General features: G+C 46.0%; 1 protein-coding gene across 2 annotated transcripts in view; it reads left to right on the top strand.

Annotated features, from left to right (window-relative positions):
- Positions 1 to 14,387, top strand: part of LOC109516486 (sodium/calcium exchanger 1-like) — a 30,835-nt gene that overhangs the window by 12,169 nt on the left and 4,279 nt on the right. For both annotated transcript variants that reach the window (XM_019871064.1, XM_019871063.1), the window contains exons 2-11: positions 6,846 to 7,066; positions 7,340 to 7,479; positions 7,560 to 7,712; positions 8,122 to 8,349; positions 8,765 to 9,151; positions 9,324 to 9,434; positions 9,512 to 9,664; positions 9,823 to 9,919; positions 9,993 to 10,184; positions 11,430 to 11,622. In XM_019871064.1, coding sequence (XP_019726623.1) covers positions 6,907 to 7,066; positions 7,340 to 7,479; positions 7,560 to 7,712; positions 8,122 to 8,349; positions 8,765 to 9,151; positions 9,324 to 9,434; positions 9,512 to 9,664; positions 9,823 to 9,919; positions 9,993 to 10,184; positions 11,430 to 11,622 — 1,814 coding nt within the window. In that variant the 5' untranslated portion in view covers positions 6,846 to 6,906. The remainder of the gene's footprint in view (positions 1 to 6,845; positions 7,067 to 7,339; positions 7,480 to 7,559; positions 7,713 to 8,121; positions 8,350 to 8,764; positions 9,152 to 9,323; positions 9,435 to 9,511; positions 9,665 to 9,822; positions 9,920 to 9,992; positions 10,185 to 11,429; positions 11,623 to 14,387) is intronic.

Here is a 14,387-nt window from a genome sequence, read left to right as displayed (position 1 = left end):
AGAGAGAGCAAAAAACACACACACACACACACACACACACACACACACACACACACACACACACACACACACACACACACACACACATAAATTGTGAGGTGAGCTGGTGCTTGTGTTGCTGTCGTTTGCGACCTTTGAGCGTTATGTTGCAAGCCAGTATGGACCTGCACGTGCTCATATGTGGGCTTTTATTTGTGTGTGCGTGGGTGTTTTTTTTTTGTGTGTGTTTTTCATTTTTATGTGTGTGAATATGATTTTGAGTGTGTCTATGTTTCCATTTATGTGTGTCTGTACGTCTTTTTGTTTGTTTGTGCGTGCGTGTGTGCTGTTAGTGGACTGATTGTACTGCATAACGTTATCTATTAGCTGATGTTACTTGGGGCAAATGGATCCTGATCAATATCGGACTCCCGGCAATAGATCAATTGTGATAACCTGGCCCGTTAATTGGAAGGACTTCCCGAAGTGGAACGAGGAACGGCTCACAATGAATCAGGTGGAGGCGTCACATCCGATCGATGATGCTGCGGCTGGACGGTCGGAGTGCGTTTGATCGGCAAATGGTGTTTACCTGCAGTGTCAACCTGCAGACAGATAATACGATAGTCACAGGCGGGCATATATTCTTTATCCTCTACAGAAAGTAGTGACAGAAACCGAGTGAGTAGTCAGTAGAAAAACAAGTCTATTCTTCTTGGTTTGTGTCTGCATTACTGTACCTTACTGCCTCCTGGTGGCCAAGGTGGGTACACCAGAAGAAGCAGCACAAAGAATGAGATTCACTTTATTGAATGACGTATTATGATATCATTTTATAAAACGCAAAATCATAGTTCTTTTTCTAAAATTATTTTTCTTGGTGGGGCTGAAACAAAATAATGGCATTTCCATTCATTTCAATGGGGAAAGGTGATTTGACATACGAACGTGGTTCGGGAACAAATTAAACAAGTGTCTCAAGGCATTCCTGTATTATGGATTTTTGCCTTTAGCGGGGGTTCTGCAACATACACTCCACAATAATTCATTTTTGGAACAGGATCCTGCTCTTGGGACATTCCTCTGTTGATGAATGTGCCTCGCTCCTGCACACAGACGTTGCGCTCCGTCTTTGGGCCCTGTTTTTGTGCCCAATGCAAGTCTAGCACAAAGTCCTGTGGCGTTTTCTTTCTTTTGCTATTTTTGTAGACGGGCGCAGTCGGAAAGGAGCATTTGCACCGTTGTGGGAGTGAACACAGCTGACTTGATTCCTGGCTCCCCTCATTCCCTTTCAATTCAGCGCGGAAGAGGCATGTGGGCGCTGGAGCCCGTGCAGGAGATTGGCGCACGCAAATTAGCACATTACGTTTGTAAGCAACTGCAAGATCCACTTGCGGACGATGTAAAGATGGCGGCTGCAAAGTGGACAATTGGAGAGCGCCTTCCACCCCCGATTGCGCATCTGTGTGACATCAAACCTCCATTCAGAACCTTTGAGCGGAATAAGTGAAAGTGTGATCCAAAGGCAGAGATGAATAGCCCACTCGGTTCCTTGGTCATCCTCTGGTGCCTGCTGACAAGCACACAAAGCCAACGACCGCTGCTAAGGTTGTTATCTGCAGCTGCTTCGCTTCGGGTGATGCAGGAAGTGTCGGTCCCAACAAAAGGGGTCGCCGGCCTTTCAAAGGTGGAAGACGATCCAAATCGCTGTTTATTTATGGCCGCATTATTGTTGTGTTCGTTACATGCAAACTACCTCAGAGCTGAATTGCAATTGGGAGATTTTTCCATCGCTGTGTAAATTCACATTCAGTGAAGATGGCTTTTTTTGGGGGGGGTCGTTACATTTTCCAGACAGTATTTTTCCATCCTGGAAGCAAGAAGTCCAACTTTTCAAAATTGTACAATACCTAAGATAGATTTTCCATCAAAATGTGCACATTTTTGTCCATGATATATCAAAAGTAGAATACCATAAAAGGAAGTGGATATCTATGAAATACAGTCATAGTTTTATTTTTTGAGACACAAAAGACCCGGGTTAAAATTTTTATTTTATTTTTTTTAGATACAAGCTGTCGATTTGATGGGTTTTTTTCTTTTGCTTTGAGCTGCGAGGGCAAACTTGCAATACGAGCGCTGTATGGTGGGAGTGACCCAACTCGCTTCACACCAAGCAGCAGTTCAACATATTAGTTAATTTGTGAACAGGTTTTCATAAAAGAGATTTCAAGATCTTTATTGAAAAGTAAACATACATCCCCTTCGCTAGCTTAATGCTAACATACAATGGGAAACACCTTGTGGGCTAACGAGCATCGGTGCAGCAACACATCTTGTAAACCGATAACATCACACTATACTAACAGGCATATCTTCTTTATCTTGTGCAAAGAACAACGAATATTACTGCCGTAGTGAGAAAAGTTGACCTTGGGGTCGGCTTGATGCGACCTTCCGTGCGTCATATGATGCATGCTTGAACATGCTGCACTCTGTCTGCATGTGCGTGTTGCGTGTGACCTTTGGCTGTGTGTACACATTACACACACACACACACACACACACACACACACAAACACACACACACACACACACACACACACACAAACACACACACACACACACACACACACACACACACACACACACACACATTCACACGGAGTCTGCTGGTGAATCACCAGCAATCAGAATGTAAACTTGAACCTTCCTCTGTCCACAAAAGCCAAACATCTGCGCCCGTACAAACTGAAATATGGACAAGCACTTAACTCCATTTACTTGTACAATGGAAATGTTTTCATTTTGTATTTGTAGCGGCGGAACGTGAATTGGGCGACTATTTTTCGGCGCTCATTTTTTCACAATTGCGAATGTTGTTCCCAACTCCAAATTGTGACATTTCCGCCACATGTTCCAGCATGCCGTGACACATGATGTCATGTTTGCGTCTGTGCGTGCACGCGTGCTAATGTCCTTCCGACGCGGGCTTAGTGATGAATGCGTAAAGGAGTAGTGCCGTCAACCCCGGCTGCTTTTCCTTCCGCTGGATTGCCTTGGAAGGGCCAGGCCAACTCGGCGGCCTCCCCTAACCGGCTCGGACAGCTCAGGATATCGGCGGCCCTCTCGGGAAGCGCGCGGCGGCCCTCAGATCTGACTAATTACGCATCACATCATGAACCTCCCTGAGCCACGCTCATTTTTACTCTTTGAGTTTCTTTCTGGGATTTGATCAGCATTCTCACTTTTGTTTGTTTCTTATTGGTACGACTGCCTCCTGCTAGCATATGACATATGTGTGCACTAATGGAACAACTCCCATGCTATTGGTGAGGCAAAAGTATTATAGTTTCATCATGTCGCCACTCGCTAATGGTACCAGTTGCACGGAGTTGTCAATGAGCGCACAGTCAAAAATTAAAAAAAAAAAAACAAGAAAAAAAAACTTGAATCTGACAAAGCTTCTTATTTTCAGTCACACCGGTCAACACACATTTAAGTGCCAAGAAGGTTTCACCAGTTCAAGAGGATTTTGTTATTGGTGAATCGGAAACTGACATGTTGTTTTTTCCAAATTGGCTCTATTTTTTTTTTAATATTCCATATTTAGGTTTTAAAATTGTGCTAAAATTATGCACATTTTGACATTCATGCTCCAACTTTGATGGGGCTATGTATTGTTTTTTTTCTTCAAGCATGACCATTCGGTATGTGTACTTCCATTTTTTTAAAAAAAATTTTTATGGGATATTGTGAAAGACGGCAATCGTGATCGCAGAGAGCCTTCTCCATGCAAATTATGTTCCATGCGAAAGTTAATCAAAGCACCAACACAATAGTTGGATGAAAACATCACACTGAGCAAATCCAGCCTGCCTTTGTCATTCCGGGCGGCCGAAAAGTGCACAATGAAAATAGCGGACAGGCAGATGTGGGCTTCTTCTTGGTCTTGTTCGCCTTTTCAAGAGGAAACAAGCAATGCCGAGATGCAGCCAATCAACATTCATTTAACCCTCAGACAGCATTTGCCCCAGGGCGGTGTGCATATGTGCATGCCTCTTTGTGTATATATGTGTGTGCGTGTGTGGGCGCGCGTGTGTGTGTGTGTGTGTGTGCGTGTGCGTGTGTGCGGACTCGCGGTGTCAAACGAGGCAGAAGAGCAAAGTGTAGCTGATGTGATATGACTCACGAGTACGGTCAACGAAGGCTTCCGAATTGGAGTGTGATGACAAATGCTGTTCTTCTACTTTTTAAAGAGGACAGATAGACAACTTTTTTTTCCAACCCAGCTTTTATTTTACTCCACACCCGAGCTGCTTTCTTAATTCGGCCTTCACCTGCTCAATCCAATCCTCAACTCTCCCAATTAAAAAAGGTAGTCACGCTCTTTTTTTTTTTTTTTTTTTTTTTTGGACACCAATTTTCGTTGTCAAGCCAGATTAGTTTTGGACGATTGCAAGTAAGGGATTGAAGAGCTTGTCAGAGCTCAGCAGACGGGTCATTTCTTGTTCTCGGTCGCATAATGCGGCGGCAGATTGGCGTGGAGATTTTGACGGCGTACAAGATGCAATAAGCTCGAGTGGCCGTTGGGAAAAAAAAAAGCGCGAGCGAGTGCGAGGCTGTGTGAGGAGGACGTGGAGAGGGAGTTATTGTGGAGAGGCGGTGGAAATGTGAAGTGAGCGCGAGTGTGCGTCGGTGGGGCCGCAGGACCGTGCTTAGCCAGAGAGGACCATGCCGGGGGTGGCAGATGACGAGGGAGATGAGGAGGAAGGTGGCCAATCCAAACTAAATCCGGCACCCGATTGCTTTGTCCTTTGTGGGACACCCCGTGGACAAAAGTTATGGGGCCGCACATCTTAATGAGTTCATAAATCAAACGAGGCTTGGAGTAGGACAGACGCCCTCGACTGGACAGTATGTGCTTTGTCATTCCGTTCAAAACACGGCAAAACAATTTTGTCGAATGATGGGGTAGTCGGCATCCCACATGGATTGTATAAAATAAGGAACAAGAACATGTCTAGTCCGTGAACAAACACATTACAGCTCAGCTTCTGGTTAAGAGGATGTCATGGCAATTAGTGCAGCACGTAAACAAAAAAAAAAAAAAAAAAGAAAGAAAGAAAAATTGGACAGCAGAATCAGAATCAAAAGAAGACCAACTAGTATTGTTATTTCCTAAAAGGAAAAGATTTACCGTATTTTCTGCACTATAAGGTGCTTCGTAGTAAAAGGCGCAACTTTTCATATATAGGGCGGAACGCGTTATAAGGCGCATAGAACAGAAGCTACAAGAGTGGCTGCGGTTTCCTTATGCATCCACTAGATGGAGCTGCGCTAAGGTAATACAATACAATACAATACAGCTTTATTTATGTAGAGCTTTCACAACTGCTGCAGCTGTACCAAAGTACTTTACGGAAGATTTAACATACTATGCCGAAGAAATCAGAATATTGATCCATATATAAGGCGCATCGGATTATAAGGCGCACGGTCGGCTTTTGAGAAAATTGAATGCTTTTAGGTGCGCCTTATAGTGCAGAAAATATGGTAAACTGTTGTTTCGTTTGAAATGTCATTAAATCAGCTCTTGAGGATAAGCAGGTCTGATGATGCATGGATGGATGATTGTGCAATAATTTCATCCACGTGTTAAAACCCAGGCCCATAGCCAACTTTTCTTACACAATAGCTGGGTTTCCATTCAAGTTTTTTTTTTCAAAATAAAAGTGAGTTTTCTAAAATGTCGCTACATTTCTACTTGTTGGTATTCCCAATGAAGAGCGTTTAGCTTCTCGTGAGATCTCGTCATTAAAAATGACTCAAGAGCAACTTGCGCATGCTGTTTATAACAAGACGAAGCTTGCTTGCACAATGGGCCGATCTCACAAAATGCTGTCCGTGAAATTCGTAAAATATAAACGTTCTTTTAGCCTTGCCCGGCTCCACTCTTGCCCAACAGGCGTCTTTCTGCTAGTTAGCGTTGCTTCAAAGTCTTCCATTTGCTGTTGAGGTTTTAACACGGTTTGTCGAACCATTTCCCTCTCATCTTCCTTTGTCGCTCCTCATCACACTCTGCATCCATCTGTCGAAAAGAGAGATGATAGTGTCCTGCCAAATGAGCTTTCAGAATATGTCTGTCTCTTCTTCTGTCCATGTGCAGCGTGTCATATTGTGCAGTGTCCATGAATACAAAGATAAGAGCAGTGCAAGTCATGTGACTTCCCAGGTGGAGTCACATGATGAGTGGAATCACCACAAATGTGTTTCCATGACGCTTTTGCAATACACTTCGGAATCGACACATCTCCAAAACCACTTTGTGAGAGTGTAAAAACTGCTTATCGATATTTGAGAGTTTTTTCAACATTTCTATATCTCCCATTACAAGTTTGCAAGTGCGCAACTTTCATTTGGCGCATTTCCAAGGGCAATGGAAACCCAGCTGCTGATGCGCTTGCACTGCTGTTGAGGGCAAGCCTAACTCCCACGTAACCTGTGATGAAAACATGTTTGACACGCCTGCGTTCGCATGTATAGTATGTGCATGTTTGGGATGTGTGCTCCCTATGCTTTGGCCCCATGTTGAAGTGACAGGTTGCTGTCACGGCGGCATGACCTTACGTGATGGACCAAGACAAGGGCAACCACTCCCTGCTACTGTCACCACACGACTAATGCCTTAAAGTGTGTGTGTGTGCGTGTGTGTGCGTGCGCCACCATTCTCTCTAGTTCAGGTCATATGAATGTATAGTTCAGGGGTGTCCAACTTGCTTTCATTGGTGGTTCAATCAGCAATAATACAGAGCTGCAATGTCTGATACAAGGTCCTCTTTGTCTGCCGTTTTTGTTCATTCTAGGTTGGGAACACCTCTCTTGGCATCTTGTCAGTCCAGTTGGAAGTGGTGCAGAACCGTCAGAATGCCCCCACCTGCTTCCTACCTGTCCTCCTCCTCCTCCTCGTCCTTCTCCTCACTTCTGTTGTGTTCCGCCACACTTGTGCTCCTGTCCTGCTCCGGATGCGTCTGCGCGCATTCACCCGTGAAGAACTGCTCAGCCAGCGGGGACCCGTGTCAGGATGGTGGGTCTAAAACTGGCATTTTTCCATTTTTTTATTGGTCGGCTGCATTTGACATGTAATGACTTGAGTGTCAACCAGATCCCCGCCCTCGGTTTGATCCATGTGCGACCCTATGGAATTGATCTGAATCTTTAATGTACCGTTACTGAGCTTGCTCTGTTAAATAATTTATTATAAATAGTGCAGGAAAGATTATAAGGCAATGCATTACCGGTATATTTATCCAGCATCACATTTGCTTCCAACTTTTAAAGTTTATTTTCCCCGTTTTAGGTGTGCTGCTGCCTGTGTGGAACCCCCAAAACCCGTCAGTCGGGGACAAAGTGGCTCGGGCAATTGTGTACTTTGTAGCTCTCGTCTATATGTTCCTGGGCATGAGCATCATCGCGGATCGATTCATGTCCTCCATAGAGGTAGGCGCTTCCCAGCTGGAGGTGTGCAAATATGTGTGCAACATGGTTGGATTCATGAACCGTGCACCCTCCCTCTCCAGGTCATAACATCCCAGGAAAAAGAGATAACCATCAAGAGGCCCAACGGTGAGACCACCACTGCCACAGTCAGGATTTGGAACGAGACAGTTTCCAATCTGACACTCATGGCCTTAGGCTCCAGCGCCCCCGAGATCCTGCTGTCCGTCATCGAGGTAGGTCCGGAAAAACGAGACCGGGACAAAACAGGACTTGAGCCTCACAGTGTATGGCGGGAAATTAGGCAAAAGCATGTTTGATGCTCATTTTCATGGTCATAGACAGCAGCAGAGTTAGCATAGGGATTGTTGGTGCTGCACAATCTACAGGTCTTGCGATAAATCATAAACACGAGAAGTAGTCTGCAGCATAATAAGTAGGGGAAATGGGTGATGCACGATCATTGTACAAGCGGCGTTCCTCAGGAGTCATGCGCAAGTACTCCGCACTTGCTATTTATCAGGCCCCCAAAACTGAAGTACATCTCACTTTTGCCTTACAGACTGATGCCTCCTTACCAATTTGCACAGGCCAACTCGGGGTTTTCATCCATTTTATTGGTGCAAACTTGTGATTTCTCTGCAGGTGTGTGGTCACAACTTCTCTGCAGGCGCTCTGGGCCCGAGCACCATCGTGGGCAGTGCTGCCTTCAACATGTTCGTCATCATCGCGCTGTGCGTCTACGTGGTGCCTGATGGCGAGACGCGCAAGATCAAGCACCTGCGGGTATTTTTCGTTACGGCCGCCTGGAGCATCTTCGCCTACATTTGGTTGTACCTCATCCTCAGCGTCTTCTCCCCAGGCGAGGTGGAGGTGAGGCACCAGAATCCATGTATCCAAAATCCAAAAATGAAAATGTGACATGATTATTCTCTTATCTGTTTTTTGACTACACCCAAAAATGAAAAATTGACAATTTTTTTTTTCTAACTTCAAAAACACGTGAAAAAAATTTTGTAATTTGCCTTACTAAACATACGTTAGCTTCTTAGCTGCCACGATAGGTGGACCATATCTCTTTAAATGCCAGGATGTGTGTAATGTCATATTTGACTGGTTGTGGCTGCTAACAAGCTAACAGATCGTCTGAGAGAGAACTGGGAATATTTTTTTTAATTTACTTTAAATGACTTTTTAAAATGTACTGTAAATGGTAAACATTGAATGCACTATTACTGAGGAAAATAGAAAAGACTTGTTTTCAAATTGCTTGCTTGTATTGTTCTAGGTATGGGAGGCAGTGCTGACCTTCCTCTTCTTCCCCCTCTGCGTGGTCCAGGCCTGGGTGGCCGACCGCCGCCTCCTCTTGTACAAGTACACCCGCAAGCGTTACCGCGCCGACAAGCACCGAGGCGTCATCATAGAGACGGAAGCGGGGCCGGGCGTGGGTGGGGCGTTGGGCCAGGGCGGCTTCACTAAGATGGACATGCTGGAGCTGGATGGCCAGATGGCGCTGAACTGCCACAGCGCTTTGGACGGCGGACTGACAGAAGAGGGCGCGGCCAAGGACGAGGAGGACGAGGCCCGACGGGACATGGCCAGAACGCTGAAGGAGCTCAAGCAGCGCCACCCAGATAAAGACATGGAGCAGCTCATTGAGATGGCCAACTATCAGGTCATTCAGAAAATAATCAGTCTCCGTGGCATTTGCAAGTTCACGTGGTCCAAAGTAGTTAGGATACATTGGCATTTGGATTAAGAGGGGGCTCCTTGGAGACTGTAATGGCTCCCTTGGAACCAAAATGCTCTTGAACCCCTGTTCTGAACTTGTGGTCTCTGTCAATCAGGTTCTGATGCAGCAGCAGAAGAGCCGAGCGTTCTACCGAATCCAAGCCACTAGGATGATGATCGGAGCCGGAAACATCCTCAAGAAGCACGCTGCTGACCAGGCTCGCAAGGTCAGCGGCGTACCACCTGGCTCACTCCCCCGCCCTAAAAATTATGGACTCATTGAGGTCTTTTTTTCCCCCCACAGGTGGTGAGCAGCCACGAGACCCAAGCCCAAGAAGATGACCCGCACACGGTTAGGCTGGAATTTCAGCCTGCTTTGTACCAGTGCTTTGAAAACTGCGGCTCTCTTAACCTGACCGTCTCCAGACATGGGGGGGACGCTTCCGTCACCGTCAAGGTGAGCCAAGGATGATGTGTGTGTGTGTGTGTGTGTGTGTGTGTGTGTGTGTGTGTGTGTGTGTGTGTGTGTGTGTGTGTGAAGCACATATCCAACCGTGATATTTTCCTCACCTCCCATCTCACACCGTCATCCTCCGGTCTTCCTCCTGCCTCCAGGTGGACTACCGCACCGAGGACGGCACAGCCAACGCAGGCTCTGACTACGAGTTTGCCGAGGGAACGCTTCTGTTCAAGCCGGGCGAGACCCTCAAAGGTAGACGATTGAAAAAAAAAACCCCCCCCCCCCCCCCCCCGGCTATACCAACATTTGGAAATTCCGTTGGCAGAAATCACTGTGGGGGTGATTGATGACGACATCTTCGAGGAGGATGAGTACTTCTACGTGCACCTAAGCAACCCCAGATTGGTGGGCTACCCCGAGATTAGCACCTCCCCGCTTGATGCTGGCTCCGCCCCCAAAGCTGTGCTGGGTGACAACCACACAGCCACCGTGACCATTTATGATGACGACCACGCTGGTAAGGCATCGCTTCGTCACGTCAGCCAATCGCAAGGCACATATAGATTAAGACGTTTTCAAGCTCACCTCAATTTCACGTCTTCACCCAAATTAACTTGCATGAGTTTGGAATGTGGGAGAAAGTATTGTGACCTCATTCGTGGGTTTCCAAATTTTTGGGTCCAGAAACCCCTTTACAGGGAAGAAATTCAAGTTTTTAAGAAATTAATATTATGTCATTATAGCTAAAGAGGGAAGAAAGTCATAATTTAACAATATAGTCAGAATATTACGCCTTTCATTTTTGCAAACGACAGCTTCATTCCCCAAGACAGGGATTCACAAAATTTGGCGCCCTCTAGTGGTACGTGGAAGAATCATCCATCCATCCGTGTTCTTATCTGCTGATCCTCACGAGGGTCGCGGGCGTGCTGGAACCTATCCCAGCTGTTTCGGGGAAGTAGGCGGGGTATACCCGACTGATTGCCAGCCAATCACAGGGCACACACAGAGAAATAATCATTCTCGCTCACACTCACACCTGGGGACAATTTAGAGTGTTCCATCAACCTACCACGCATGTTTTTGGAATGTGGGAGGAAACCGGAGTACCTGGAGAAAACCCACGCAGGCACGGGGAGAGCATGCAAACCCCACACAGGAAGGAATCGATCCCTGCACCTTTGCATTGTGAGGCGGACGTGTTCACCAGTCGCCCACCGTGCCGCGCAAAAAAGAATCACTGATTTAATAATGCAAATAAAAATTTCCAACGTTGTTACAAACATTAGAATGAAGCTTATATCTATGCATGTAGGTCGTTTAAAATTTTTTTTTTCCTCCCAATCCATTGCATTTTTGTTGAACCCGGAGATTTTAATTGGCCTAATGCAAAGGCAATGAGGTGTCATTGACTCCTAAATTGTACCACATAATTTTTTAGTGGAATTAATGAAACAACAAGAGGTAAAATTGCCTCTTTTTGTCTCAAGCAAGTAACCTGGTGTAATTCTAACTAATTTGAAATCAGCTAATGGGAAAAGAAACTGAAGACAGCATTGAAATTGGTTTTGCGCCTGTGGAAAGCCAAGTGTTTGATCACCGGCGTCACTGTTCTGCTGGGATGTCATCAAAGCTTCTACAATGTTTCAAAACACAGGGGAGCCACCCGTGTGATGTGGGGGTGTCCGCTCTCCCGCTTTGATCACCTTTTATCAGGAGTTTTTAATTCCTCCTCCTCATCCTCCTCGGCCTCGCTCTTCAGGTATCTTCACCTTCGAGAGCAGCACTCAGCGGGTGAGCGAGAGCGTGGGCGTGATGGAGGTGAAGGTGCTCCGGACGTCGGGGGCTCGGGGGCTGGTGGCCGTCCCCTACCGCACGCTGGATGCCACGGCCAGGGCGGGCGAGGACTACGAGCCGGCGGCGGGCAAGCTGGAGTTCCAAAATGACGAGACCATGTGAGTGGCAAATTTTGGCCAAAACTGTGCGCATGTTGCTCACTGGTGAAGCGCTACAAGCTAACGGCCACTTAATTAGGTCCACCTACGGTCCAAAATAAGTGTTTCATCAAGAGGATGAGCGCTTTTAGCAAAGCATGAAATGGCATCGAAGTTTTGTGAGTCCCGGAATACTTTTGTGACCCCACTTTGTGGGTTATTTTTTTTTTTTGCTTCATATATTTGGTTATTTCTCTTTGTTTGTGTACCGTTTCATCCGTGCGATCAAGTGGTGCGTTTGGGGTTTAAGGATGCTTGAAATGTTCCCTCATTAGCGAGATCCCGTGAGCCCTTGCTCTTTTTATCCCTCCCCAGCGTTGACTTGTCATCATCTCTAGCGCACGCTCTTCCGTAACGAGCTTCTCGCTCCTTGAGGAGAAGGAATTGAGAATCGCTTTGGATTCGGTTGCCAGTGCTGCGGTATTTTGCATCGTCTTGCAGATGACTTTTGGGAGTTTTTTTTTTTTTTTTTAATTTTAAGTTCACTGAAGAAAAAAAAAAGTCAAAGCATGATTGTAGGTAGTGTCTGGAGCGAGAAGGCTGAAATCCTGCCTCGGCTTTAGTCCTCTTGTCCTTTTCTCAAGTGCTCTCTGCTTCTACTTAGCATCTGGGTCTTTAATGTATGAAGCCTCAAGCAGCCTTGACGTTTTCCAAATTAGCTTGCTGCAGCTGATTCTTTTGCCCTTTCTCTCCTTGTTGACTCGGTTTCCCCTTCCTGTTCCTCATCCTCAACAAATTGTCCCTCTCCATCCGGCCACTCTTATTTTGATCTTAATTCAATTTCACTGGCTTCAGGACCCTTGTCGTAAGTCAATGTCCCACCACCACCACCCCCACATCCCACACACCCCCTTCTCCTCGTCCTTCCCGGCCCTCCAGATCGCTTGTGTTTACTTGTCACATCTTTTGTTTGTCCTCACTGTTTGAATGAGCTCCCAGTGCAAGTCTGGCACAAGATTCAAGTGATAAAAGTCAGGGGAGAGGAACAAATAAGTGGAGCACTCGAGAGAAAATATAAGCAAGGGTGAGGAAGGAAGGAAGGAAAGAAAGGAAGGAAGGAAGGAAGGAAGGAAGGAAGGAAGGAAGGAAAGAAGGAAGGCGTTGCCCATCAACATTGCTGCGCATCCAATGAACAAATTATGCCAGCAGGTGAAAATCTGCGCCGTATAGACTCCGCTAGCTTAATGCTAACATATAATGTGAAACACCATAGACACGCTAAAAAAAATAGCAGAACAGTCAACAGAGTAATTATAAAGTTTCAAAGTTTCCGCCACTTTAACACATGCACGCAGCAACACATAAAAAAATTGAAGAGACTACAATACTCACAATCATATTTTCTCCCTGGAACGTGGGAGGAATGACAATTACACGGGTCAGCAAATTTTTAGCGATTGTTTTTGTTGAGGGATGTCAGTAAACATTTTTTGTGCTGATTCCGAATCTGCCTTTGTTTTTTTTTCTCCAGCCCTGCCTCTTCTTCTTCTTGTTAATTTTACTGCATGCCTTCTATTACAGCTCTGCAGTGCCCAGAATGTTGTGGCACAACGTGAAACGACACCGAAGGCGCGCAACTCTAAATTCCGACTTGCCCGTATGACGTAAAAACCTGTAGATGGGAATGACATCCATTGAATTACGTGGAATCAATGAAACTCTTAAGTCAGGGCGTGCATCTGTGATTTGTGCGTGGTTTGCGGTGGGCTCTGTTGCCATGGTAATTGCTGATCTAACGACCATGTACGCCGCTCTCCGGTGAAAACTTCCTACCTCAGAAGGCGCCGACATACAAGTTTGAGTCGGCACTAATTAAAAACAAGCCGCCTTTTTAATTAGACAGGAAGTAGGGCGTGAAGCTCCGCCAAACTTGCTTAATTTGGCCGTAAGTGGTCAGCCATGGCTGCGGGGAAAGTCTTGTTTTGCCACACACCCATGAATGTTCTTCATGTATTCTTTGGCCTGTGTGCGTGCGTGGATCACAGTTAGTGTGTGTGTGTGTGTGTGTGTGTGTGTGTGTGTGTGTGTGTGTGTGTGTGTGTGTGTGTGTGTGTGTGTGTGTTTCATCCTGTCCATGTGTGTTTGTGTATCAAGGTTCACTGATTTCACTTTTGACTTGAGTCCTCTTGGGTTTTAAAACATAATCGAAGAAAAACAATTCTTGTGGCAAATTGTGTTTGTAAATTCCTGACATTGGAAAAGTACATTGAATGCACCATACTGCTTCCGTAGCAAGCGTGTAGTGACGCACGGGGTGGCCATCGGGAATTTCAGGAAAAAAAATGGACATTTCTCGAGGGGCCGCCATATTTCAGGGCCGGTCCTGGTCATCGCGCAGCCTAGCAGTCGTCCACTCGTCAGTGGTTACATTTCGGAGCGTCACGGCCGCACTCCATCAGCGAACTCTTTGCAGCGCATGACGTCGTCAGTAGGACGCCCGATGGGCCGGCCGGCGAACGGATAAATTTGCGTGTTTGTTGACCATCTGCCATAGATTTGAAAGAATTTACTTTGGAGGAGCAGCGCTCAGCTAAGCGATCTCAAAGAAAGCCATGAACAAATAGAAGCAGAGATTTTTTTGAGGACATCATTGGCAAGAGTAAAGCTTCTGATTAGTTGTTGAAACGAAAACTAAGGGCATTTTCATTTCCGTTCATCCATTTTTATCATCCTCAACAGGGTCGTGGGTAAATTGGATTGGATTAAGTTGACATATGCATATATAT

This window comes from Hippocampus comes, unplaced genomic scaffold (assembly GCF_001891065.2).
Source record: "Hippocampus comes isolate QL1 unplaced genomic scaffold, H_comes_QL1_v1.1 scaffold83, whole genome shotgun sequence".
In the NCBI taxonomy this organism is placed as follows: domain Eukaryota; kingdom Metazoa; phylum Chordata; class Actinopteri; order Syngnathiformes; family Syngnathidae; genus Hippocampus; species Hippocampus comes.
This window is presented reverse-complemented; position numbering and strand designations above follow the sequence as displayed.